We start from the raw sequence: 27,728 nt of genomic DNA, 5'->3' as shown, positions 1-27,728 counted from the left end.
GGCCATTAACAGTATATGTGTCCTGTCCATCAGATAAGAGGATAATACTGCTAACCGGGTTCTTGTACGTCCGTTCTAACATTACTTTGGCACCCTTTTTAAGACCTTCAGCTATATTAGTTCCCCCATTAGAAGACAGGGCATTAATAGCTTGAAGAGCCTGATGTCTGCCAGTGTCGGTCATACGTCGAAGAGGAAAGAGTCGGCGTGCAGAAGCAGAAAACACAATAACTGAGAGCCTATCGTGAGGACCAAGGTGTTGTATCACAAATCCCATGGCTCGCTTGAGTAATGCAAGCTTTGTACCTGCCATGCTACCACTCACATCTAGTACAGTGACCAGGTCAACTGGGGCCCGGGAAATTTGAGACAGTGACGGCGAGTTGTGACCATGATTGCTGAGTTTTGCAACAGGAGCCTTCAGGTGTATCAGAACTGTGAAGTTGTCGTAAGACGCTGACTTGGCAATTGAAGAAACTTCGGGGCATGTTCTTATCTCGATTTTTTTGATAGAGTTATCTTCAGAAACATCAGAGTCAGATTGTTCTTGAAATGTGTCAAGCTCCTCTATGAGGTCATCATCATCGAACATAGCAGGTTCGTGAACACGATATGTGGGTGAAATGTTCTGATTATAGTCTGGTTGAGGATGAGGAACCTGCACAAACGGTCTATCTCTGTTCCAATTAACTGAGTTGGCTCTCAGCTTTCCACGAACAACTTCGGAATTCTGTCCTTGGAAGGGAATTTCTCTCCAGTTTGCTCGGCAAACTGGGCAAATTCGATTTCCATGCTTTACATTGGAGGTGATGCAGTTAAAATGGAATGTATGCGAGCACTCAGCGGTAAAAATAGCATGGCCCTGACCAGGGGTCACAGTGTTCAGGCATATTGCACAAGTTTTCTGCAGTAGTGAAACATTAAAAGGCGTTAAGTAAAACTCAAATTTGCTCATAAACAAGGCAAAACGTTTCAATTGAGAACGCCTTAAGAAAGAAACAAGCTCCTAAAGTCCTAATTGATGCTCATCAACTAAGAGCTATTCATATTAGAAATTTTGGAGCGGGTTAAACAAGATCCATTAACCTAAAGATGAGGGAGTCTCTTTTTCCTCGATGCATCGAAGGAATACAGACTTCTGAAAATCGTCACTAGTTATGAGTTCAGAAAGAAATGATGCACAAAATGGGGAGAGGAAGAAGAACTGAGTGCTTGATTTCCTTCTATATGATCTACTGAAAGGCAAAGTATATTGGGTCCATTATCCTTCCCTTCCTCCCCAAGCCCATATACCAATTAAAAGAATAATCCTATACCAATTACTGATCAAACTTTTATTACCATAGGAATGACATGATACATATTATGAGAATTTACTTTACAAATCATTCTCATTACTGCCAAATAGTATTGATAACCAAATGGCCAGTTATAGTAAGATAAATTAAGAACAGAAAATGACAAAAGAATTACCTACCCACTCCTTAGCTTACAGGCAAAACAATTAATAGATTTGACAACTTTGTACTATATTTAAGAGTGATGGACATCGACCCCTGACTCAATTAAATTAAACAACAGGCATAATTCCAAAAGGACTAATCAAAACAGTAAACATTAACAAAAACAACAGCCCAACTATACATCAAGTTGAATTTTAACTTTTCGATAATACCCATGTTCACAAGTCAAAAATAGAGATATATTAAAACGGCTGCCAACAAAATTTGACATATAAATATGATGTAGCCAAATGAGAAAAAGAAAAGTTCGCTATCAATAGTTATAGTCATAGTCATCAATCTAATATTCCGCACAAGATAGGGTCCGGGAGGGGAGGAGGGTAATGGACACATCATACTCATGCCCCCTCTATAGAGAGGGCAAGGAGAAATGTGCGCACCCAATATATCCCCCAACATTTATCAATACATTTTACTAAAATAACCTAAAATTTAAAATATGAAACAAAAAGAACTTACATGACAAATCTATCACACAATTGATATTAAATTTGGTAACATTCAAATATTCAATTATTCCTTTTCTTTATCTTAATTTATTCACTCTCAAGTAACATGCAAAATATTTTCAATTCCAATAGGATAGGAATAAAAGAAGAAAAATATATGTAGATAATCATTAATAATGATTTTCTTAATTGTGGATTGGTATTAGATAGAGTCAAATTAAATTTAATACTTTTAGTGCGATGTTGATTAGCTTTGATTCATGTAGTGGAACTACATTGTTGCGTTGGGATTAAGGTTTTGTCATTATTGTTGTCACAAACGCTAAAAATTTGGCATACTTATAATGAGATATCTTATGCTATAGTCATCAAATCATTTAATAATTATAAATTAGTAAATAAAACCTTCCCCCAATAAAATTGCAAATTATTAATATATCAAAAGAGAAAAAATTAATAAGCTACTACACCTAAAGAGGTGGTCAAAAATCAACAACCAGTCAAAAGAAAATGTCTAAGTATAACAACATAAGCAAGCATCTAAAAACTTGATAATGAATCTAATTGTATTCCCAAGGAAAAAAAACATAAAATAAAAGTCAATGTTAGGCTGCCAGAAGGATGAAGGATATAGTTGGAATTAAGAAACAAGGTCAAGTGGAGGAGGAGACTTTTTGTAAAGAAAAGCAAAAGTGAGGAAGCAACAATCTCTCACTACCAGTAATAATGAAGCGTTCAAGGCAAACATTGGATAACCCCACCCATCAAAAGAAGAGGAAAATCATGAGGGATAGAGGTGGTGTAGTAGTACTACTGTTTTTTTTCCCATCTTTTAAATTATTTAATTTACATCTATCATCCCATTGTCAACTTTTAGATGGTGGGCTCATCTCATTCATGGTAAAAAAAAACTTCAAAATCAATGGTCAACAGGCTCTCCATCAGTTCATCTCATCTCACAAGCAATGGTGAACAAACATACTGCAAACGTCATAAAGGTTTTTGAGCTCACCACAAGTCCACAACCGAAATATACATCGACACAATTTAGACACAATGACATCTCCCGCCAAGGTGGTCTTTGTGCCCATCAGCCTCACAAGGGCCCCGAGTCCAATCCTTGGCAAAGGCATTATTGTGTATTTTAGGTGGGCCCTAGGCGTAGGCCCAGCTTACCGGCCCTGTATAGTCGCAACTGTTACCGAACTTACCGTGACCAAACCGTATTTCTGCACTATTGCCAACAGGCTCCTCATCTCATCTATGGTGTAAAAAATAAAAAAAAATAAAATAAATAAAAAAAACTCACAGTCAACAGGCTCTTTCTCTAAATGGGTAAAATACATAAAAAGGAGGGATCAAAAAATGAATGTTTATTGCTGCTGACCATGCAAACCACTTTCCCTTGAGGGAAGTAAAGTTGAATTATCAATTATCAATTATGATACTCCTTACAACACTGTTGTTTTCCTTTTAGAAGTGAGCCAAAGAGCAATGGTCCCTAAAGTAATACCATTTCACCCCTCTTTCTCACCATTACCCCTACAATCCACTCACCACTTGACATATACCCACAACAATAAAGTCCCCATCTTTCCCCCACTATTCAGATTCCTTCACAGTATATCCCATCATCAAACTTTTATCAAAAAAATTCCTACTACATAAATTTACCCAATATTAACAATAAATTACCATATTTATAAATAAAACAATCATAAAAATACCCAAATTATTCTAATTAACATATTTCCAACTCAATTAGTGTTTAGAATTCATTATCTAGGATGAGCGTTTTTACAAGTACACGCAAACAAAATGAATCTAGGCTTGGGACTGTGTATGACATGTTCAGGTCATAACTCATAACATGTCATTTGATCAACAACACTTAAACAACACTTAATATTATAATATTGAATTGTGTACCATATAATAATATATAAGAAGGTTCAATACAAGTCTAAGATGATTGTTCGGCCCATCTATACCCGTATTTTGATTCACGGGAGACATTTAGGGTAGAACTTGCTCTAATATTTGGCATAAGCCGAATTCATGCCATAAATTCATACATAACTACAAAAAATAGCTAAATATTCAATTAATTACTGAGAAACATAAGAAAGAATAAAAGTTGATGAATACCCAGAGAAAAAAACGAACCTTTGAAGATTTGGAGGAGGTTCTAGATAATCGAAGACCAGAAGAAGAAGGAGTAGGCGTCACAGATGAAGGGCGACAATCCGTAGGAGAGAGAACGGTGGACGACAACGCCGCACCGTCCGATAATCGACCAGCATCATAACGGGTGGTAAGGATTGCAGCAGAAGAAGATGAAAGATCTTCATCAAGGGTACGAGGAAGTTGAATACAACCCAAAGCTACCTTGGCTTTTCTCCATTTGCTTCCCATTCTTGAACGATGGCGGAGGAAACTAGGGAGAGAACAAAAGGAGGGAAATACGGAGATCAGATTTAGAGGAAGAATTATTGAGACGCCATTGATGAATAGATTTAAGCTTTATGGGGAACGGAAGGGAAGGTTGAAAGGTATGGTGTTGGTATGGCGGCCATGAAAGAGAGATGTGGATTTTGGAATTTTTGACTTTGGAGAGGAAGGGAGAGGGAGAAAAAGAAAGGAGAAATAAAGAATATGGAGTGGAATATTTATATTAATATTAATAAATTAATTCAAAAATTGTTTAAAGCAAGTTAGGGGAATGATGGGATTGGGGTAGCTCAAAACCCAATGTAATTACGAATAAGTATTATTATTATTATAATTATTACTAATTATTATTATTAAAATTACTAATTAGCTTTGTTTATTACACTTTTCCTTTAATTAATCAAATGAGATTATGGGGTTAGTGGTCAATTACAAAAAAAATTGGAGTGGATTAGTTTGGCAAATCACTTTTGTGGTTCGTAATTGGTATGTTGATTGACTTTTAGCTTTTAGTTTTGTAGTTAGTTAAACAGTAAAAAAAGTTTGATAAATGTTTTCTAAGCTAATTAAAAATAGTTTGTTGACCAAATAGTTGAGACTTGAGATTAAGAGGATATTTAAGGGTAACCAAAAAGTTGGTGTTTATGAGATATATGTTATAAAAAATTATAATTGAAGAGGTGGTATGGTTGGGTTTAAGTTTTGGGGTTGTGAAAGCTTAAAAATGAAAAACTAAAATTGTTGGTTTTAAGGGATGGAGAGAATATACTATTTATGTTTCGACAATCTTAAAATTAGGATGCAATTTTATATGTGATTACTTTTTAAAAGGTTTACCTCATTATATTTAAAGCGTATGTGCTTATTTTTTATATTATTATGTGATCACTTTTAAAATCATATGTGATTACTTTTTAGGCTTATGTAATCACTTTTAAAACTTATGAAGATTGTGTTTTGAGGTGGTGGTGATGGTGGACTTGAAAATTAAAAATGATTACATATGTCTTAAAACTGATTACATAGGCCTTAAAAGTAATCACATAGATCTAAAATGTGATCATATATGCTTTAAAAGTAAGTATTTATAATATCAAAGTGATTTTATATGCTTTAAAAGTGATCACGTATGCTTTAAAAATAACCACATAAGCTTTAAAAGTAATCACACAGTAAATCAAAAATGATCACATAGGTCTAAAAAGTAATCACATATGCTTTAAAAGTGATCACATAAGCGTTAAAAGTAATCATATAAATATGATCACATAAGCCTTAGAACTAATGAAAATTTGAAATGTTTAATCCAATTTATCAAAAAAATGAACAAAATAATACAAATTTCAATTTTATTCCAAAACTAAGCGTGACATTCCCACACCTGAGGTTTGGACCTGTTCGCAATTACTAACGGCGAACAAAATGATCCATAAATACGCAGATCAACTTCCTATTTTCCCATTTTCCCCAATTCTCAAAACCCTACCTCATCATTCGACATTCTCTCTCTAAAACCATAGATTCAATCCATCAGTTCTTGCATTCCACTTTCAATTTGGCACTTCAAAATTAGTCTGGGATACTCTAGCTTGCTCAAAGGTAAACTTGTTTGCGTTTTTTTAGTATATATGTAATTTTTTAGGGTTTTAATCAAATTTGCTTATTTTTTCAAATGTAGGTTACTAGTTCTTAAATCAAGACTCTTCTTAATTATCTATAACTATTCAACGTAATTTTTAATTGTTTTTATAGCTTTATGTTATTTTTGGAAGTATTGTTGTTGATGAGCTTATTGAATTAGTTGAATTCAATGTTGATAATATTATTAGAAATGTTGATGTTGATGTTGATATTAGAAATATCATTTATGAACTTATTAATTGATTTATTATTTGGATTTTATGTGTATTATATATGTATGAACTTAGTTACATTATGAACTTTAATAATTTTTAGACCAAAAAAGATTATAATCAAATGAATATAATGTACTTGTATGGGCATGAAGTTGATGATGATGTTGATTTTGTTTGTATTAATGTAGAAAATGACATCATTTCGAGTCACTATAGTATGTTTTTAGAATGGTTCTATTCGAGAAAGTAGTGGCAAAGTTCATTATGTTGGGGGAAGACGTAGGTTGTTTGCATGCAACTCGAACATGGATTTGAACCAGTTTAAACGTTTTATATGTTCTAAGATTGGATTAGACCCCACTAGAAGTACCGTAAATATAAGCTTTAAATATGACATGAGTGGAGAATTGCTTGCCTTTCCTGTTGAGGATGATGAGGCTATAGATGCTATGTGGGAGCATTCAAAGTCCACCCAAATTCCTTCTTTGGAGTTATACGTAGAAGAAGTACCATTAGGGAATGTAGTTGCTTCTAATCATACTCCTACCCCTATGCCTATATCAACTCAGGAAACTCCTGATCCTTTCGTTCTTCCGCATCTTGTACTTTTTCTCAACCCCCTACGAATCAAGTTCCAATTGATTCAATGGTTAATTTAGGAGAAACTGCTGAGATGGGACCTTGGGATGATGGAAATGAGAGTAATGAGCTCATTCAAGATCCTTCTGAGGACGATTTGGATGTCGATGAGGATGCGCTAGCAAATGACATGACTCTAGGCAACATTCTTACAATCATTCCTCCTATACCTTATACCCTATGTCCACCTCTAGATGAGTATGAGGAGGAAAACTCATGGAGGACTTAGGCTTGTGATACAACTTACACCGAAGTCGGAGAGTTGGAGAAGGGTATGATGTTTGATAGCAAGAAAGCGTTGTTGGAAGCTATCAGAGTCTATCATATTTGTAGAAATGTGGAGTATAGAACGGAGACTGCAAACCAAACTGTTCTTACCTTGAAGTGTAAGCGGGGCTGTTCGTGGAGACTTTGGGCTGCGTTTGATTCATATTTATCTTCATGGCGTATTGTTACGTATAAGGGTAAGCATGGGTCTTGTGTTTTGGGTAGTGACACTGTTTCGGCTGGACACATTCACTTGACATCTTCTGTCATCAACAATGTCATTAGAAATTGTATTGCTAAAGACCCATCCATTAAGGTATCTATCGTACGGCAAATGGTTAAAGTTCGTTTTGGTGTGGATGTGAATTATAAGCGAGTGTGGTGTGCTAAGCAACAAACCTTGTTGCCCATATACGGGACTTGGGAAGGTTCTTACTCACTCCTTCCACGCTTTTTAGAAACTTTGCAACATTCCAACCCGGGCTTAGTACTTGAGTGGTATTTTAAGGAGGACACTGACACGGGTGTATATGTGAGACCTAATATTAGGACCTTCCAACGTGTCTTTTGGGCCTTTAAACGTTCTATGGGTGATCGATAAAAGGGTCATCTCATACCTGTAGCTCACGAGGTTGTATGACTTCCACCTCGTTGCATACGGCAGAGTTGACCGTGCTATTATCACAGCACTGGTCGAGAGATGGCATCAGGAGACACACACATTTCATCTACCTCTAGGTGAAGCTACCATCACACTGCTTGATGTAGCCTTACTAACGCGGCTTCCCATCGAGGGACATGTCGTGTGTACAGCCGGACGCCAGCTATCAAGCTGGCGTGACATGGTGCATCGCATATTGGGAGAGCGCCCTCTAGCGGAAGTGATCAGGGGGAGCGATTTGCGGTGCACATGGTTAGTTCAAACCTTCTCGCATCTCCACGAAGATGCTGATGAAGGCACCATTTCGAGGTACGCTAAGGCGTACCTCTTATATTTGATAGAAGTTGTGTTGTTTGCCGAAAAAACAAACAACCAGATACAGCTCCTATACTTGACTTTACTTAAGTACCCCTGGGAGCACATCGCCGAGTATAGCTGGGGCTCCGCAGCCCTAGGATACTTGTACGGAGGTTATGTGATGCTGCTCATAAGAACGTCAGGAAAATTGCAGGACCACTAGTCATATTACAGGTAATAAACATTTAATTCTAAACCGCATTTGTTGAATTATATACTAATTAGATTTTCAATCTTCAGCTGTGGGCGTGGGAGCATATTTTTATTGGCCAACCTTACAGGAACCGTTGGTCGTGGTGATGTTGCTCCTCCGCAACAACCCCCACCAGATGCTGCGTATGGTTTAAGGTGAAATTTTGCATGTTGGACACGCAAGCACACCGGGACCGATCTCGGATTCCATCGAGATCAATTAGACCTGTTACGACTCAACCAGGTAAATATTTTAGTACTCATTAACATTAGTGCAATTTAAATAACACATCACTTACATTTTCATAACATGTATTTTAGTTTTTGTGGGACCCGTACACTGCGGAAGCCTACACAGCTGTACCCGAGCACTCGGGGTTCATTCAGGTGTGTGGAGGGCTTCTGTGCCACTCATATGCTTTGACATTGTCGAAGTACATCTATCTGAGTGCGTACTGCACCAATATGGGTTGATACAGGGCATTCCACCGCCTTGTGACACTGAACCCGAGTTGCACCTGATTTCGCGCAAAAATCAGGGTACGAAAAACTGGGTGGAGATCAACAGGTGCCACATCGCTCGTTGAGATCGTAGACCTGGCCTAAGGTGCGCCGATCGATGTTCATGGCGCACCTACTACACCAGACTACATGCCGTGGTTCCTCTCCATCACTCGCCGATGGATGACATCACGTGGCATCATCGCAGCAGCATATTACGCACCTGCTACGCCTACGATGACCCAATTTGTAAGTCTTTATTTGCATTTAAATGATTTAGTTGCCGATTACATAATATAATATTACATTAACGAAATATTCATTGCAGGCACAAGATGCAGCAGCAGTGATGCGGTACAGCCATGAGGAGCCGGTGAGGGAGATTGCGCAAGGCATGCTCGTCAGCACGCAGTTCCAACACTTCATATCGGAAATCGCTGCAGAGTCCTCACCGGCTACCGCCCATACGCACGTCTCATCTCCTGCTTATGACTATTATTTGGAGGAGATGGACCTTTCATACCCCGTTGACGTTGCGAGGACCTCGCAGGCTGGCCCATCACAGCCATCACAGTACCAGTCCCCTCCCCTGCCAGAGCGACACCCGAACGCCTCTTACTACCATAGGAGGCGTAGGAGACCAACTCAGTTGGATAGGGTAGATGAGGGTCGTAAGCGTTAACATTTCGCTTTTGTGTATTTGGATCGACTATATATATATATATATATATATATATATATATATATATATGTTTATTTAGTTCTATATTTCAAACATTTGTATATATTTTGTTATATATATATATATATATATATATATATATATATATATATATATATATGTATATATATATATATATATATATATATATATATATATATATATATATATATATATATATATGTTTATTTACTTTATCATAGCCTCCAAGCTTTGACTTACGAATGTTTGGAGTTTTAGCGATGAATCATTCCGCCTGAAACATACATTGACTTGTAATTACTTATTCTAATGTCTCTAATGCAAATACAACAAATAACAACTCAATAATTAGGAAAAAAAAATTAAGTAAAGGGGCTGTTCGCAGTTATCAAAACTGGCGAATAGCTATTTTGTCTTTTTTGACCTGTTCGCAGTTACTAACTGCGAAAAGCCCCAAACCTCAGGCTTGGGAATTTCATGCTTATATTTAGAATAAAGTTGAAAGTTGTTTATTATGTTCATTTTTTTTGAAAATTTGTTTTATCCTTTTCAAATTTTCAGAACTAATCGCATAGTGGGCTGACCCATTTACCATGTTATAAATATAGGATGACCGCATATAAGACTTCCTTCAGAGAATATTGTAACATATTACATCTTTATTTAGTTTAATGAACTATGAAAGCCAAACCCGCCTCAAAATAATAATTTTCTCTTCTGTAGTTTCAAGTATAGGTGTTCAAAACATAGTTGATACGACATTTACCCTACTATGCATAATCGAACCTGACTTTAAACCCGATATTTACCACAAAGTTCGATTTTGACCTAACTCATTACACGTGAATCGAAATCGATTCGATGAGACTTAGACTAAACAAAAGAACACTTACCTTTCTATTCTAATCAAATTGTTATATCACATTTGTGATTAATACGTAGCAATTTTAATGGGCGAGATGACTAACAACATTTGTTAAGCCAACATAGTGATACCATCTATAGCGTGGCTTATTTTCGTCAAACTCGAAATTGGGCATTTATTTCAATGTTCATTTGGGAGTGAAAACTGAATTTAGGTAGTGGGGACCTCTCGATTGAACCGTTGCTATGGCGTCATTCCTGTCCTATTTTCATGCCCGTTTCTACTACAGTTTTCTTCACTCTTCCCTTTTCTTCTCTCTCATTCTACTCAACAAACTTCATCATCATCTTCATAAACCCTTTACTGATTTATCGACAATTATTCACAATTCAATCTATCTTACTTTTATGATTAGATTTCCGTCGTTTGATTCTCAGGGAAAAGTTCAGTAGCTCAGGTAATTCTTGATTTTTCGTCCTAATTTTGATTTTTCAATATCAGATTTTCGAATTTAGTCTATAATTATGCTGGAAATGCACTGTATTCTTACATTAGAAATATGCATTAATATTAATAGTATTGATCATAATTTATAGAAAAATGACAAAATTTGGAATGAATTGTTCTTAAAACATTTAGGGTATATATGCTCAGGCAATAAGTTAAGCTGGACGACAGGGAATGGAAAGAAGTTTAGTCAATAAATTAGTAGACCATAAGAATTGATACTATACTTAAAAAAAAATTATGTTATAGAGTTTTATATCACGTACCAGAATCTTGAAAAGATATGGAGAAGTAGAGTCTAAATGTCTATTGCTCACGCTCTTTACTTGTTATGTTAACCGTATTGAATCTTGACAATCGAACTTACATGCAAAGGCGGAATGAAATCGATAAATTCTTTTAAGTTGCATGTAATTTTAAAAATTATATTTTCTAACAATTTTATATTTTAAATACTTAACATGTTTTACTATGTAACTAATAATATTAATGCTTTTAATTTTTCAGAGTCATATACTCTCGATTATGTTGAACCTGTTCAAAACCTCATTTGCTGAGATATAACATTTGAACACTTCAATTTAGCTCAAACTCACAATTTCCACAAAATGGTCAAGCTGATACTTGATAGTAGGTATTTATACAACATGGGGTATTCTTACCCGTGTCGAATCTTGACACTCGAAAATAGGTAGAATATTTGATCACTTTAATTAAAATCAAAATTTATACCTTTAACAAAATAGTTAAAATCTATACTTCACATGTATAAATATTTGACATGGGTATACGTTTGTAAGTAACAATTAACATAGTTCTACTTTTTTTGACTAACATACACAATAATTGTTGAGACTTATTTATTACATTTTTTTTAGAAAATTTGAGGCCAATAACATTTAAATAAACAAAAGCCAATTAACTTGTTTGAACTAATACCTGAGGTCCTTTAAATTAGGAGTGCGTGCACGGTTAGACACCTTTCACATGCTAAAATTATTGGTAGAATATAAAGCATATGATCCAACTATCATCTTAAAACTTTTAGTTAGTTTTGTTCATGGTATCAAAATTCCAAGGCTTAAGCTGATGGTTTATATGTTATATTATATAGTCTTTGATTTACATCCCTTGAAATATTTTTAATTTGAATATTTCTGTCGGTTATTCAGATATTGAGCTGGTGGAGCAGTGAACATGGTGATTTCATTTAGCATTAATTATTTCTTATTAATTGTTTAAGATGTTGAGGAATCATTATCATTTATTATTTACACGTCTTTTTTCATGACTTAGCGCGTGTGTATTTATAACTTTAAAGCCAAGTAGTAGGAGTTCAAAGGAGTGATGAAAAACCGTGCACCATTTTTCTTTTCTTTTTTTTTTGGTGCATTTAAATTTGAAATATGACTGAATTATTAATTGAATGTTGACTATGCATTTGATGTGGGTGAATAATAAAAGCATATACTATTAATATTTTATGTACAGGGATTTTGAAGACTTAGCTAGAATCATGGGAAGCACAATAATAACAATTGTCATTATCTTTAATCTTTATTGATATTTTATAGAATTTATATATGATATTCTTGTAATGGTTGAGAAGTCGCTTTCTTCTATGCAAAAGATTAGCTTTGGCAATGTTTGGAATGATGGATTTCTATTATACTGTGTATAATCCATCAATTTCCTTTTCCATATATTTGATGCCTTAACGTGGAAATCTTGTCTTTTGCTCTTGTACTAGCAATGTTGGTTTGGGTTTCGGTAGTAGAATGTACTTTGTTGAGTGTTGAGGATGAAAGTCGGTAAATTTTTGTAGGCTGATGATAAGACTTACATTGCTGACTATGTTCATTGTTGCATACTTCTGTTTGTGTTCCTAGTATTCGTAGGGATAAATCTTCTAAGGTAATATATCTAAGCATAATGGACAGTTCACACTTCACAGTGTATACTATTTAGTATATATGAGGTTTTTTATTCTTTTTCTTGAAAGCTTGATCTGCAACGTATGAGTTGTTGATCATTTTGAATGAGCATGATGCAATTAGTGATGAATCTGTAAATCTGTTATGAAGATATCGGGTATTTTAGATTAATACTGGTCGTTGGTGGTTGTTTTATAGGAGTATTTAGGTAGATATGTATAGGAGTATTTGAGTTTTGAAAATGAAGCATGGCTTCTAATCAAGCATCAATTAGCTGAGTAGCTGCGGAAGTATTTGTTTCTGTAGAAGGTGAAAAATTTTGAAATGAGATGTCAGATAGATTGTTGGCCAACCATGGGTTCGGTTGATTCTTGTTTGACTCTCAAATATGTAAGATAGGACCTTGACTTTTTTTTTTTACTTCTCGAATCTGATTTGTGTAATGGCTTGGCGTTTTGAAAACTCCAAAGCTGATCTTGTTAGGAGATACACTTAAAATGTAATTTAAGCTACTCTTTTCATCTTACACCAAATTTTTGGCTAATTTGTGTGCTATCAACCACAGAGGCATATATAGCTGATTTTGAAGACAATTCTTCGACAGATTTGGTTGCTGGGAGCATTTGATGTTTAAGATATGCTCCTGATGTCCCAACCTTACTTTTTGTGAAGGTATGTGCAGAGCTTTCTTCCGTTTCAGCAGTTTCTTCTTTGTTTCTGGGTTTTCACTGCTTAAACAATCATACAGATCACTTTTTTATTCTATCAGAGATATGTTCCACCTTTTTATTCATACGAGTCATTTTTTATTAAACAGGAACACGTCTTTGGGACGGATGAAGTACTATGTTTTCTTTCTAATTCTACTAGTAAATCATTGAAATTGTAAAGATGCTTTGCTTTTTAAAGTAATCATGTTCTTTTTAACTTAAAACTGTAGAAAGGTTGGTGTAACACTTAATTTTATAAGTTTTCTGCTTTGCTGGTTTGTCTTTATTTGCCTCTAAAGCTTAACACATTGCAAGGCATATCTTCAGTTATATTTGATGCTTTGCTTGCTTGCTGTTAAATAGCTACATACATCTAGTATAGAATAACACAGAAATGTCTGTTTGGCTTGTTGGATGATGAACTTAATAGCCTCTCCTTCTTTTGCAGTTCTATTCAACTATAGATAAAGATGAAGCTCCAGCTGCAAAGCATTTATCCATTTCTCTTGTTCTTGATCTGGATTCAACAAATAACATGTGGTTAGTACCTATCAAATAACGTTGTATTATCTATTTATAAAGTCATGGCACCTAATAGTATATTGTTATGGTGTCATTCTAGTTTCATTATGGTTTGGACTTAGTTGAGATGATCGGAATACATTGTGCTTTCTATTAGTAATTTACTGTCTCAGACTGTACCTTTGCACCTCAATGATCATATTAGCAACTGTTTTTTTTTGTCTTTACAAGTCAAATTGTTCTACCCAGCCTTGCTGGAATTTCAGTGAGGCTGCTGTGTCATAAGTGGGATGTTTCATGTTGTTTGCTTGCCATCATGTAGTTCTGTTCACAGTAGGATTGCAACTTGCGAGTGATTGCTTGGTTCAGTGCAATTTTCAGAACCTTAGCTTAGAGCAGAGGCAGAACATCATGGGGGCTGGCAGGAGCCTCGGTCTCCCCAAGTTTCAAATTATGTTTAAAAAATGATATAAAAATGTTGCACATTTTGAAAATGTTGGAAAAATTGTTAACTTGACTAACTTTAAAAACTTAAATGACCAATTTGCCTCTTTTATAAAAACATTTAGTTCTGTCCTGGCTGAGAGGCTTTTTCTTTATTCTTTTTGGCTCATGTGACCAGGAAGACATGAATATGAAAATCGATCACTGAATGAAAAAGAATTAATGTGGACAACCACTAAAACTTATATATTGATTCATGTAAGCGGCCCCAATCGTTTGGCACATAAGGCTCGTCATTGTCGTATTTGTTGTTGGCTCATGCTATTTAATATTTCTTAATAATGACATGTGATTATCTCCTTTCGGAATTGTTTAGAGATTTTAAATTCCACTAGTTCAGCTGTAATTCTAATGAATTTCCATCAAACTAGCTAAAAAGTGAAACCAGATGGAATTAAAAGTTGATTAGTGGAACGAGAAAAAGAAGAAAACCTGAGTTTCTTTTCTATATGTTTGCAGAACAGGTTTCAAATTCATCTGGAACTAAGTGGACTTGCTTATGTTCTTATAAAGAAACACAGAGTTCCATCGATGTAGCTAACTGCTCCGCATCTTGTGATTGCCAACCTGGTACGTTAGCTTCTGATGTGCATTGTTGTGTATCATTGGTATCATGAAAATTAAGACTAAACAACACATAAAATGGGCTGGTTAAACGTACTTGTTTCTTATAAACGGCATTGTCAAATGTTATCTTTGCCATATTGAAAGCTTGCGCCGCTATGGATGGACATTCAAGAGTCGGAAACTTGTAAATTTACTGTGGCTTATCCAACCATCTATTAAATATTCTCTTTAGAAGTCTATTTTATACAAGAGTCTTAAGAGCCTTACTATTAGTTTGGATGTAAACATATCTCGTCTGCTGCATGTATTGTGATATAGCCTATGCCCAAACTTCAATGTTATTAATTAGTCCTCTTTTCGGATTTGTTTGCTGTAATAACTGTAGGATCTACAGGAAATTCTTGGACATGTTCCTGTGATAGTGGTCAATTGCCTCGGCTTGCAGCAAATGATCAAAACACTAGCTGCTTTACAGCCTGTAATTGCACATCCGGTAAGTTTATAACTATATGTATCTCTGCTTAAATGGTTGCTACTACAATTGGCAACATTTTGGTATTAGATTGTATTTATATTCAACCCATTAATATAAATTACATGTTAAGACGTTCCTCATTCTTATATTGAGCTAAATTTATATGTAGTCTTTACTACCTTTGTCGCATGGCTTGCTCTTGTTAAAATTATCAAGTCTATTCAATGTAAATCCATTGCATGACCCCTGTTTGTTGACATTTACAATATGTGCCCACCACTTCTTACCAGCTAACCCATTAAAATTGAAGTTGCAACCATTTTAAAGCATTGGCATTGTTTGAAAGATACACATTCGACTAGTATTAATTTTTATATTGACACAACCAAATACCACGCAAAGAAAAACAGAGGAAGTAGAATTTGAATCATATGCATCAACTACATCTATACTGAGAGAAAGATGTGTGTATGCATGATGCATGTGTTAACCATTTTTCGTAGTTAGAATGGGTTTTCGTTATAAAATCTAAACGTTGGATAGTGATTTTTAAGCTATCAATTTAGAATTATATCTGGGACTAATTGTTGTCAATTCTTCCAGCTTTTAATTTTGACTTTCACATTTGAATCTTTAACTTCACTCATACCTGTGTTTCTTAGTGAGGCGTATTATGCTTACTCCTTTAATTTTATGCGGAAATCTGTTAGCCAAAAGTCTTTAGAAAGGTTCAAATGTTTTGCTGCTTACTAAAGCTATTGCTTTTTCTTTATAACAGGAGTTCTTACTAGTCCTCCGGCTACAAGCAAGCACATATATACGAGTAATATAATAATCATTCTCGTCATATGTTTGGTGCTCGTTACATTTGCATTTATTGCATTTGTTGTCTGCTACTTTTACCGAAGAGACAAGTTTCAGCAACCAAATACCTTGTCTGACAGAGGATCTAGCCTGAACAGTACAACTGACCTGATAAGAGACAAATATTTTTCCCAGTCTTCTTGCAAAAGCAATGAGGGTATAGTGCACGATGTTCTTTGTTTAGAACTTATAATCTTATCATTCGATGAGAAGTACATAACGTTTGCGAAATCTTAAAGAATGTAAATGTTTGTTTTGTCTTGACATATGCCACACAAGGGTCTACTAGGTTCCTGATCACTTCATCTTGTGCTGTACTTACAGGGTTCTGTGGCATTGTTTCCCTGCTGTTCAGAAGAAAAATGAGAATAATTCATGGCACAGTTGCCCATTTTTCATATACAGAGCTGGAGCAAGCAACCAACAAATTTTCGGATGCTAATTTAATTGGAGTTGGGGGATGCAGCTATGTATATCGTGGTCTTCTCAAAGATGGTCAAACTGTGGCTGTGAAACGACTCCAGACTTCCAAAGGACTGGATTCTGACTCTGAATTTTTTAAGGAGGTATATGCTTACCTATTTTCGAATCTTCCTAATGCCTTATCCATGATTAGTAGCCTGGCATGTTTGTTTCGGTTTTAGCCACATGTTAATTTGAATTATACTTGCTCAGGTTGAGATCATATCAAGACTACACCATTGTCATATTGTGCCTTTACTAGGGTACTGCTCCTTATCGTTGAGCAAACAAAACGAGAGACTTCTTGTTTTCGAATATTTGCCAAATGGTAATCTGAGAGATTCTCTGGATGGTCAAAAGCATTTGAATTGGGATACTCGTGTTGCAATTGCCCTTGGAGCGGCTAGAGGGTTGGAATATCTTCATGAAGCTGCTGCCCCAAGAATTTTGCATAGAGATGTCAAATCGACTAATATTCTTTTGGACGAAAATTGGAAAGCGAAAGTAAGAATTTTTCCTGACAAGTTGTTTTCTTTAAACTTCACTTGTGCACCATCAAATAAAACTGTAGAGAACTTGACTATTAACAAATGTTGCACCACTGCACCAGTTTTGTTTCTTCATACGGTACCATAAGCAAGAAACATGAAGTGGGTACAAGATAAATTACGCTACAACATTGCATTGACTAATGTCATTCTAAGGGTCGCATGTAAGCAACCTTACCCTGGAAATAATAAAGATTTTGTTTCCAATTGACTCTCAAGTTGAAAAAAATTGAATGAATGAATGCCAGACCTGGCAATCATAAACATAATTATTTTCTATTTATTAAAATTTAAAGCATAATAAGGCTTTTTAAGTTTGGATGAAATGATAAGTTATATCATATATTAAAGTTATCATATATTGAAGTTATTATTGCAAATTTGCAGGTAACTGATCTCGGTATGGCGAAATGCTTAAGCACTGATGGTTTACCTAGCTGTTCCTCTTCTCCTGAAAGAATACAGGGAACCTTTGGCTACTTTGCACCAGAATATGCAATTGTTGGAAAAGGTTCAATTAAATCTGATGTTTTCAGTTTTGGAGTTGTTCTTCTTGAGCTGATAACCGGTCGAACTCCAATTTTCAATGTATCTGACAAGGGAGATGAAAGCCTTGTTATATGGGTATGAAATCACGTCTTATCTGATTCAATAGCGAGATTTTATTTAGTTAATGTGAACCGTCTTTCATCTAGCCATTTAGCTAATTTCTGGTTGAGCTGAGTACTCATCTCAATCTTTACAATGAAAAGTAAGCAAAGATGAACTTTTGGCAGAGGTCTAGTTGCCCTTTGCTTCCTGATTAGTACTTGAACCAAACTGACAAACATACAGTTGAAATTGAAAACTAACCCAATGTCATTAGGTGGGTCCCACTTAGGAGGGGTTTTGAAGAAATCGAATGTATGTCGTTTTACCTTTGCTGGTGATAACAAGGAGGTTATTTTCGATTGACTATTGCTATTAAACATCATCTGAAGCTATAGTGCAAAAATGTGGTAATGGGTGCGATCACGGTAACAACATTGTGAAGCGGTAATTATAATGATGCGGTTGTCATAACACCAAATATCAGTTGAAAGCAAGAGATATTCCTCGAAGCTTCCCGAAATTGCGGTTTTTTTACACCTCTTACAACATGGGATTTATCGGTTTGATTTTTCGAAAAACTTTACGATGCCGTAGGATATAATCTTGATTTTGCACTATGTTTGAAATTTGCATCTTCACGTAAATAAGAGATGCTCAAATGAGCATACAATGATAAATGACCTTTTTTCTGTTCATGCTGTAGGCTGCTCCTCGACTTCAAAATAGCAGGCGTGTTATATCAGAATTGCCTGACCCAAGATTAGATGGACAATTTCCCGAAGAAGAGATGCAAATAATGGCTTATTTAGCGAAAGAGTGCTTGCTTTTGGACCCTGAAGCCCGACCAAGCATGAGTGAAGTTGTGCAGATCCTCTCAACTATTGTTCCAAATGTGTCAAGGCGAAGAAGATATCCCATCAATTTATTTCAGGTTGACACTAATGTTTTTTCTTTTACAAGACATCCAATCAAAAGTATACTGTTTGTGTTGTGCTTCATCATTGATATTTGTTCACGTCGCTCTTCCAAAGTATCTGGTCTTGTCTCAGTTTGAGAGCCAATACCACTTTCCAGTAAAGGCCTTGGGTTCGATTCTCAACTAGTCCTCCCCTTTCCCTCGGCCTACCCTTTAATAATAATTTAAAAAGTCGATCTCCCATGTTTTCACTTAGACATTCAATTCAAAGCTTAATAGACATTTCACTTGGTTGGCTTCTATTGATTCTATTAAGTCTCTTCTCTTGCAGAACTTGTCCTCTCGCAGCATGAAAAGTGAACAACCAGTAACCGAGAAGTCTTCCAACCAAGTTGAAGTTATCGTAGACTCTGACGAGCTCAAGCAAATGTGTCCAAGTAGATGGTCATCTCGATGTTCATTTTCTTCCGACATTGAGCGCACTCTCTTGGGTGATAGTATTGGGAAGGCAGTCAATCTCGCGTCTGTTCAGTATGTTGACAGTATGCTTTATCTAACGTCAAATAAAAGCCGCATTACCAATGGTGATGATGAGACAGTGGACTTGACAGAGCCTCGATTAGAATCATTCTGTATGGGAAATCAGTGATCTTCGAGTTCTAGGGTGCCGAGCAGTTACCCAACACGGTTTTTCTCGTCCAGACTACGATCCAGATAGTAATTTATCAATGAGGATCACATTTCTAGCAAGTGTAAGTTATACAGCTTTCGGGTTTTCACTCTCGAGGTTTCCCTATCTTCTCTGCCAAGACAATGAAGTAAATACGAGATACGTTTGGTTCATGTAGCTGACTCCATATTATCGGGAGTAAGACTTTGGCAGTCGGCATTGTTATAATTAGAAACTCACAATGTACACACCATACAAGCATCCGATACAAGTTCGTATGGTAAAAACTTTGTGGACTTTGGACATAAATTCGCCTGTATATTGTTAAGTTACCAAGTTTTATTTATCAGCATTTTTAAGGGGAAGTTATCCTCTTAATTTTGGTTAGATTTAAAATACTTAGATCAATTATCGGCTTGATTTTAGTTCAATTAAAGTAGAGTTAAATTCGGTTATATATTAACGTTGATTGTGTTAAATTATACTCCCTCCTGTGCTACCTAATTGTCCCATTTGTATGGGCACAAAAATTATGGGTAATGGTCTTTTTAAATAAAAGGCGGGAATTGTAAGGGTATACAAGAGCAAAAGGTAGAGTAGAATGAGTAAAATGGTAAAAAAATCACCTAAAATAGAAAGTAGACATTTGAAAAGACTTATTCAAATAAAAAAATAGGACAATTTATTTCGTACTTTTAGTTAATTTGATTTTTACCTTGATTTTAAAATAAATAAATAATATATTAAATTATTAAGTAGGAATTTAGCGACAGATTAAAAATACACAATAATTTTCAAGCGTTGTTTATTTGCATTCAACAAATTTTAAGCTTGTAATCAAACTAAAACAAAAATATTATAAATTAATATATAGATTACTTAATACAGAGATCTTGTACGGTCGGACACCTAACATAACTCGATCCAACTTAAACTAAGGGTCAGTAATTCTGGTTAGAACTAACCAAAAAGTCTACGCTCCTTTGACCTTGTTAACACTCATTTTGGTTGATTCCTTGACTTAACTTTAGACTCATTCTTGTACAGTTAACACACAAGTCAATCATTAAGTCAACACTAATCTCCAACGTAATAGTACAACTAATCAAGATTAGCAAATAAGAATTAACAACTAATTAGAAATCAGAACCTAATTAAAAACTATTCATACACTTGTGTTGTTCAAGACTACACCCTTTTGGAGATAACTATTGACTTTGAATCTTTCTCACGAATAAAGAAACGTTATTACTTATTGGGGCAAATTCAATATACTAATCAAAGTGGACCGAAAATTTACTTTATGTGTTGAACCAATTCGGCTATTATTTTTCTATTTTATATGTTACACAAATTCAACATTTAAAGAGTTTTTTAAACAAAAACCTAATGAAGGCTTTCTCTTTTACCCATCTGATATAGATTCAATTCTCACCACCTACATAAAAGACTAATTTATGTATTTCCTTGCTTGTAATCAGCTCAGCAACTCCATTATGAACCCATTTAACTATTATTATTCTATTTTATGTGTTAAAAAATTCAACATTAAAAGAGTTTTTAATTTAAAAAAGATTTTGTTGTAGTGATTAAATAAACGGTTAAAGTCTTTTCCTTTTACTCATCTAATATGAGTTTAATTTCCAGCTCACCAACACTAGCAGAAACGTTAAATTCATGTTCTTTCTTATCTGAATTAACCTAAATTATAATATAAACAGACACGAACTTAAATTCCATAACCATTAAAATCTAAAGTTTGACTTTGAAACTTTCTCCCGCACAAAAGTCCAAACAAGAAAACTTCAACCTTTAGATTTTCCTTTATTTTCCCAATTGGGTAGAAAACAAAGACTTTCCATACTTCACATTATTTCATCTACTTCTCACATGACCCTTGTTTAAACTAACCCATTAGTTCTTATTATAATACACTCACATTATTTTACTTCCCATATCATTTTTTCATTTTCTTCCTCTTTAATTCCTCCTTCAATGTATCCATTTTCTCCCTTTTCTTTTTTTCTCAAAACAAATTAAAAAAAAAAAAATACATTCATCCATCCATCAATGGCATCATTTCAAAAATCAAAATCAGTTACATTCACCATTGATGGAACTAAAATATCTTCCCAAGAAAAATACCCAAGACATGATCAATCAATCACATCATCATCATCATCATCATCATCATCATCATCGATATCAATGACAACATCGTTATCATTATTACCCACACGAGTGTTATCGAGGGTTTTCTCAGAAGATTATGGAAAAGCGAAGAAAAAAATATATGATCCTAGAGGAAAATCTATAAATAGATGGAATAAAATATTTTTAATAGCATGTTTATTATCATTATTTGTAGACCCACTTTTCTTTTTCTTACCAGCAGTAAAATCTGAGATTATGTGTATAGAAATTGAGCTTCATTTGGAGATTATATTAACTGTAATTAGATCATTAGCAGATGTTTTTTATATTGTGCAGATTTATTATAAGTTTCGTACGGCTTATATTGCACCATCTTCTCGAGTTTTCGGAAGGGGGGAACTTGTAGTCAATCCTAATAAGATCGCTATTCGATATTTTATGAGTAGCTTTTTCATTGACTTTCTTTCTGCTCTGCCTCTTCCTCAGGTATTTTTTTCTATTCTTACTACGAGTTAAGGTGTTTATTTGGGTTACTGGATTGATTTCGGGTCTGTTCATAATGAAGTCTTGTATTGATTTTTAGTTAATTTTAAATGCATTTTAAAGTCGAACTAAGTCGAGATCACTTACAAAGTCGGATAAATATGGAGTTGCCGGGTTTACTTTAAACACCTTTTAACTATGAGTTTCATCACTTTAAAATTGTTATACAACGTTTAAAAAGCTCATTTTTTTTTGAAAAAATTTTAAAAAAAATTGTTGTTTTGTTTGATAAGAGGAAAAAAAGTTTTGTTGACTGTAAATATTTTTTTATCAAACATATAAAACAAGGCTAAATATTTTCTACCAAATCAAACACTTCTTATTAAGTCTAGTTAAGGAATAAAATGAGACCGTTTTTACAAATGTATGTATGTGATTTATAACGAAATTACTATGAGTTATTGAATTTTATTTGAATTCATTCAAACAAATTAAATAATTGCATTTTTTTCGGATTTATTGGCATTTTTTAAAATTTGTCTTAATTTGTAATGAATTTTGTCCCTTTTTATTGAGTTTGGCGGTTGGTATAACTTCAAAAGACGATGTGAAAGCATTTTAAAATTAGTGTGTCAACCAAAAGGCACGGAAAAAGTATATTTTCATAAATTATTGTATCTTTAATTGCGTCGATCTATTATATATTTTATAAAATATTATAAGTAGACATTTAAGATATTAAAAGTAAACAAAAAGGATACGGTAAGTAAAGGTTAAGTATAATGTAAGTGGTCATTAAGAATACGATAAGTAAACATTAATCTTTAACGGGCTGAGTTTGAGATACGTCTCTCAAAGAAACGGTCTCTTAAGAGACTAGCTGGTATGTTTTTATTCAATTAAAGATTAAGATCTAGATAATACAATAAATTTTTTATTTTCACAATTAAAATGTCAAATAAGTATGATTATTAAAATATTAACAATTTGTGAATGTTTTGGTATAGGTGTTGATATGGGGAGTAATTCCAAATTTAGAAGGATCAATGATGATGAACACAAAAAATGTATTGAGATTTATTCTAATATTTCAATACATCCCAAGATTATTTTTAATATTTCCTTTGTCATCCCAAATTGTAAAGACTACTGGAGTGGTTACTGAGACTGCTTGGGCTGGTGCAGCTTACAATCTCATGCTCTTCATCATGGCAAGCCATGTAAGAATGTTCCAAAAATCTTTTTTTGTCATTTTAATTGTTTTTTTTCTTGATATAATTCAATATTTTATTCGGAATAAGGAGAATTTCCGACAGACAAGAGGAGAAGGGAAGATTGATAGATCCTTCTTATTGATCGTGAGAATCAAACCCGAAACCCCTATCATAAGGATGAATACGGTTTAATATTTAATAACAAGGTGAATCTTGTTCGCAGCCTTCCTTGGCCGAAAACCCTATTAATATTGAATTGTGTAATATATAATACAGAAAAATAACAGTTGTTTTTTTCTCGATACATGTCAATATTTTATTGGGATAAGGAGAATCCTTGACAGACAAGAGGGAAAGGGAAGAAAATTGTTAGATCCTTCTTATAGGTCGTGAGAATCAAACCCAAAAACCCTATCACAAGAGTGAATACGAAACCCAAAAATCATATTAATATTCGTGCAGAGATGAGTGCTGGGCCCATCTTATATCAGTATCCTGGATTCGTCATTAATTGAATTGCTCTAAGTTGATAATAATAGTTGTTTGTTATATATGATTGATCTCTATTTTTCTATTGTTGAATAAGGATTAGGACAATTATTTGACAGAACATAATGATAGTGAAAAATCTGATCTTGATCAACCAATTATTAGGGTTCTCATTATATGATATAGTTGTGTTTATAATGCCTAGATTTCAGTTGTGCATGCTTGTTAAAATATAAAATTTTCAGTACACAACAAAATACTGGTCTTTCAGTCAGAATTTCTGGTATTTGTTTCTTATTGTAAACTTATTTTACTAATGTTATACCTTTAAAATATAAATTTTTAAGATAATAATTGCTTCAAAGTAGTATAACTTTAGTGTTTGAAAACAAAGAGGTTGTTCTTGAGTTTCAAAGTAGTATATTTTCTTTTGCATGACGTTGTTGTTGGGATTAAGCCTTTGCATTGTATCGAGTTAGTCGATTTGATGTGTTGTTTATGATTTGGTTAGGTTTTAGGAGCTTGTTGGTACCTTTTATCAATCGAACGACAAGAAGCATGTTGGAAGCACACCTGCAGCCTAGAGAGTCAGACATGTCAATACAACTTCTTTGATTGTAAGAGAGTTAAGGATGCAGGAAGAGATAGCTGGTTTAAAAACAGCAATATCACAGAATTATGTAATCCTAACCTAAGCAATTATCCTTTTGGTATTTATGGAGAGGCTGTGTCTTCTATCATTACTTCCTCACCCTTCTTCAACAAATACTTCTATTGCCTTTGGTGGGGTCTCAAAAATTTGAGGTACTACATAATGAATCTGTTTGGCAAATGACTGTTGGCTGGTTTGATCGTAAATGTGTATGGTTTAAAGCATTTCAGCATCACTATGTGCATTGTGCAGTTCTCTTGGGCAGGGTCTTTTAGCAAGCACCCATGTCGGGGAAATAGTTTTCGCAATTATTGTGGCCACCCTCGGACTGGTTTTGTTTGCGCTCCTCATCGGAAACATGCAGGTTAGCAATAGCTTATGCTTTTTGTACGAGATGGTTTTGTTTGATTGATTAGTGTGTATGAGATTGTGGTGATATGGTTTTGTGGGTGTATTTGTAGACATATTTGCAATCAACGACAGTTCGACTAGAAGAATGGAGGATCAGGAGAACTGATACAGAACAATGGATGCATCACAGGCAGTTACCTCCAGAACTGAAACAGTCTGTTAGGAGATACGATCAGTACAAATGGGTGGCTACGCGAGGAGTGGATGAGGAAAGTCTACTAAAAGGGCTTCCTATGGATCTGCGTAGGGATATCAAACGTCATCTTTGTCTTGATTTAGTCCGAAGGGTAAGTAAAGGTTTTTCTGTCTCGAGACGAGGGACTCTTTGGCCACACTCTCCTTTATAGGTATGAGTTTTCGCCTTCCTTCCCTCCCTAGACCCTGATCATAGTTTCTATGAGCGGAATACACTGGATAAGATGATGATGATGATGATGATGATGGGAGTACTAAAAGGGTTTTGTGACAGGTTCCGTTATTTGATCAAATGGAAGAGAGGATGTTAGACGCGATATGTGAGAGGCTAAAGCCAGCATTATGCACAGAAGGAACGTTCCTAGTAAGGGAAGGAGACCCGGTAAATGAGATGTTGTTCATAATCCGAGGGGTGTTAGATTCGTACACGACAAATGGTGGTCGAACAGGGTTCTTCAATTCGTGCAAGATAGGGGCAGGGGATTTTTGTGGGGAGGAGCTTCTTACGTGGGCTCTTGATCCTCGACCTTGTGTAATCCTTCCTTCATCGACTCGTACAGTTAAGGCCATCTCGGAAGTGGAAGCCTTTGCTCTTAAAGCCGATGACTTAAAATTTGTGGCTGCACAGTTCAGGAAGCTGCACAGCAAGCAACTCAGACACAAATTTCGATTCTACTCGCATCATTGGAGACTCTGGGCTGCTTGTTTTATACAGGCAGCATGGCGCAGACACATAAGACGTAGGAATTCTATCGAAACTAAACCCCAGGAACTCATTTTCATGTCCGAATCTCATCCACAACACTTAGATAGCGCAGATTATGATGTCGTTGGATCGACACACATACAATCAATGTATGTTAAGAAACTAGCAACTAGTAAACGCAAGCCTGCTAACAAACTTTCGACTTTAGATTCGAGTATTGCTTCATTGCAAAAGCCAGCGGAACCCGATTTTTCTGTTGATGAGGACTAATTATATATGTTCATTCTTCTTCTCCATACCCCAAATATACACTCCCTTTGATACATTAAAAGATCTCCGAATATTTCGTGAAATTAATCTAATTGTTATTTGTGTAATTTGCATTGAAATCGTAACATAATTCTATTTTAGATAACCAATTTAATATTTAAATATAGCAAGTTAATTAAAACTTGTGATTACAAACTTGAAACTACAAGGAAATTTTGAAATTTTCCAATAATTTTTGGAGAATTCTAGGAGTTTCAAGTGTTGCTATTTAAAAAAATGGTTGAAGAACAAATATTATTTTTCAGGTCATAAGTTTCATTTGTACATTTTATAAGAAAAATATAAAATTCTTTCTATCATACTTATGACTGAGAGTAATATTTTTTTACACAATATATAACAATCAGACTAGAGTACATTAAAATCAAAAAGTAAATAAATAAAATATGGACTGGCAATTAGCTGTAATTTTAATGAAAGGGGGTGATGGGGATGGACAGAGTTCACAGGTAGTCGGCTGACTTAGCTGTAGATGTCTACTTCCTAAGCTTGGCTAATTAATGAGATGCATTGAAACTCTAGTTTATTTTATAAGCCAACTTATACTTCATTTAATGTAACATCTTTATTGGTCGGCTATTACTCACACGACTAGAATTAAATCTAAAGGTGTTTATTCGGATTATTGGGTTAATTTTGAGTCAAATATTTCGGTTTGGTTCAATTTCTATTTATATTGATTTTATATAACTTTTAATTCATTTTGAAGTCGAACAAGACGGATTTGGTTAAAAAGTCGGGAAAATATAGAGTCGTCGAGTGTGTTTTGAACACTTCTGCTTAAATCACATTATCCAATGAATTTAGTGCCGGGTCATTTGATTGAATTAGTGGAAAATTAATAGTTGAGTTGATTCAACATGCGTATAATGGTTATCTTTAATTCGTTACCGATTCACATCTTTGAAGAACTAGATGTGTCAAATTGTCGTTTGGATTAGTTTTAAATTAGTTTTAGTTGATACAAAGAAAAGTGATAATTTAATAATCTCTTCGTTTTCATATGTTCTTCTAAAATAGAATTTATAAATTTTAGTGTTAAACTTTGACTATGATATTTCATCGATCCATATTGGAAAACATATTCATGCGAGATCTTGAAAAATTCGTCTTGATATATATTTCTAAATATCAACTTTTTAGAATTTATAAACACTTGCAATTAAAATTATGTGTGTTTTAAGTTTGCATTGAATTTTTACACAAAGTAAATGTAAAGAATAAATAAAAAATAAAGGGAGTAATATTGACAGAAACTCGATAAAAACAATCAAAATTTGAAAAATTAGCTCGATTGATTGTAGATTATGATGAGTTAGGTTTAAACTTTTTTGGTAACATGTTAATAGTTAGTCTCAAG

The 27,728-nt window shown here is 34.5% G+C and overlaps 3 protein-coding genes across 9 annotated transcripts in view; 2 read left to right on the top strand and 1 right to left on the bottom strand.

Moving 5' to 3' along the window:
* The window catches only part of LOC130805979 (E3 ubiquitin-protein ligase WAV3), a 6,122-nt gene extending 1,429 nt beyond the window's left edge, over positions 1-4,693 (bottom strand). The window contains exons 1-2 of the mRNA XM_057670854.1: positions 4,139-4,693; positions 1-904 (exon numbers count right to left, since the gene is read on the bottom strand). The exon at positions 1-904 is cut by the window's left edge and continues 1,429 nt beyond it. Coding sequence (XP_057526837.1) covers positions 1-904; positions 4,139-4,387 — 1,153 coding nt within the window. The 5' untranslated portion in view covers positions 4,388-4,693. The remainder of the gene's footprint in view (positions 905-4,138) is intronic.
* A 5,979-nt stretch (positions 4,694-10,672) lies between these two features.
* Positions 10,673-20,360, top strand: LOC130805978 (receptor-like serine/threonine-protein kinase NCRK). 7 transcript variants are annotated; one of them, XM_057670849.1, is made up of 12 exons: positions 10,673-10,921; positions 13,104-13,295; positions 13,471-13,577; positions 14,064-14,155; positions 15,101-15,211; positions 15,594-15,701; positions 16,462-16,704; positions 16,872-17,113; positions 17,223-17,513; positions 17,945-18,181; positions 18,852-19,079; positions 19,396-20,358. In XM_057670849.1, the coding sequence occupies exons 4-12, from the start codon at positions 14,086-14,088 to the stop codon at positions 19,711-19,713; spliced, it is 1,848 nt and encodes a 615-aa protein (XP_057526832.1). In that variant the 5' UTR covers positions 10,673-10,921; positions 13,104-13,295; positions 13,471-13,577; positions 14,064-14,085; the 3' UTR covers positions 19,714-20,358. The 7 variants fall into 7 exon arrangements, with proteins under 7 accessions (XP_057526832.1, XP_057526834.1, XP_057526830.1 ...); XM_057670851.1 differs by lacking the exon at positions 13,104-13,295 and adding an exon at positions 11,479-11,662; XM_057670852.1 differs by lacking the exon at positions 13,104-13,295 and adding an exon at positions 12,144-12,171 and having other exon boundaries at positions 10,678-10,921.
* A 1,216-nt stretch (positions 20,361-21,576) lies between these two features.
* On the top strand, positions 21,577-27,000 carry LOC130805977 (protein CNGC15b). The gene is made up of 6 exons (XM_057670846.1): positions 21,577-22,374; positions 23,379-23,591; positions 24,586-24,878; positions 24,979-25,090; positions 25,188-25,424; positions 25,607-27,000. Exons 1-6 carry the CDS (start codon positions 21,805-21,807, stop codon positions 26,306-26,308), a joined length of 2,127 nt encoding a protein of 708 aa, XP_057526829.1. The 5' UTR covers positions 21,577-21,804; the 3' UTR covers positions 26,309-27,000.
* Positions 27,001-27,728: the final 728 nt, after the last annotated feature.

This window comes from Amaranthus tricolor, chromosome 2 (assembly GCF_026212465.1).
Source record: "Amaranthus tricolor cultivar Red isolate AtriRed21 chromosome 2, ASM2621246v1, whole genome shotgun sequence".
NCBI classification, from domain to species: Eukaryota; Viridiplantae; Streptophyta; class Magnoliopsida; order Caryophyllales; family Amaranthaceae; genus Amaranthus; species Amaranthus tricolor.
Note: the sequence above shows the minus strand (reverse complement) of the source record. Positions and strands in the feature narration are given on the sequence as shown.

Coding starts and splice junctions, on each gene's coding strand:
- LOC130805978 (XM_057670847.1), top strand. CDS start 14,086: ATGAAGCTCCAGCTGCAAAGCATTTATCCATTTCTCTTGTTCTTGATC. Junction 14,156..15,100: donor GATTCAACAAATAACATGTG/GTTAGTACCTAT, acceptor ATATGTTTGCAG/AACAGGTTTCAAATTCATCT. Junction 15,702..16,461: donor AGCCTGTAATTGCACATCCG/GTAAGTTTATAA, acceptor TCTTTATAACAG/GAGTTCTTACTAGTCCTCCG.
- LOC130805977 (XM_057670846.1), top strand. CDS start 21,805: ATGGCATCATTTCAAAAATCAAAATCAGTTACATTCACCATTGATGGA. Junction 23,592..24,585: donor TCTTCATCATGGCAAGCCAT/GTAAGAATGTTC, acceptor TGATTTGGTTAG/GTTTTAGGAGCTTGTTGGTA. Junction 24,879..24,978: donor TGGGGTCTCAAAAATTTGAG/GTACTACATAAT, acceptor TGCATTGTGCAG/TTCTCTTGGGCAGGGTCTTT.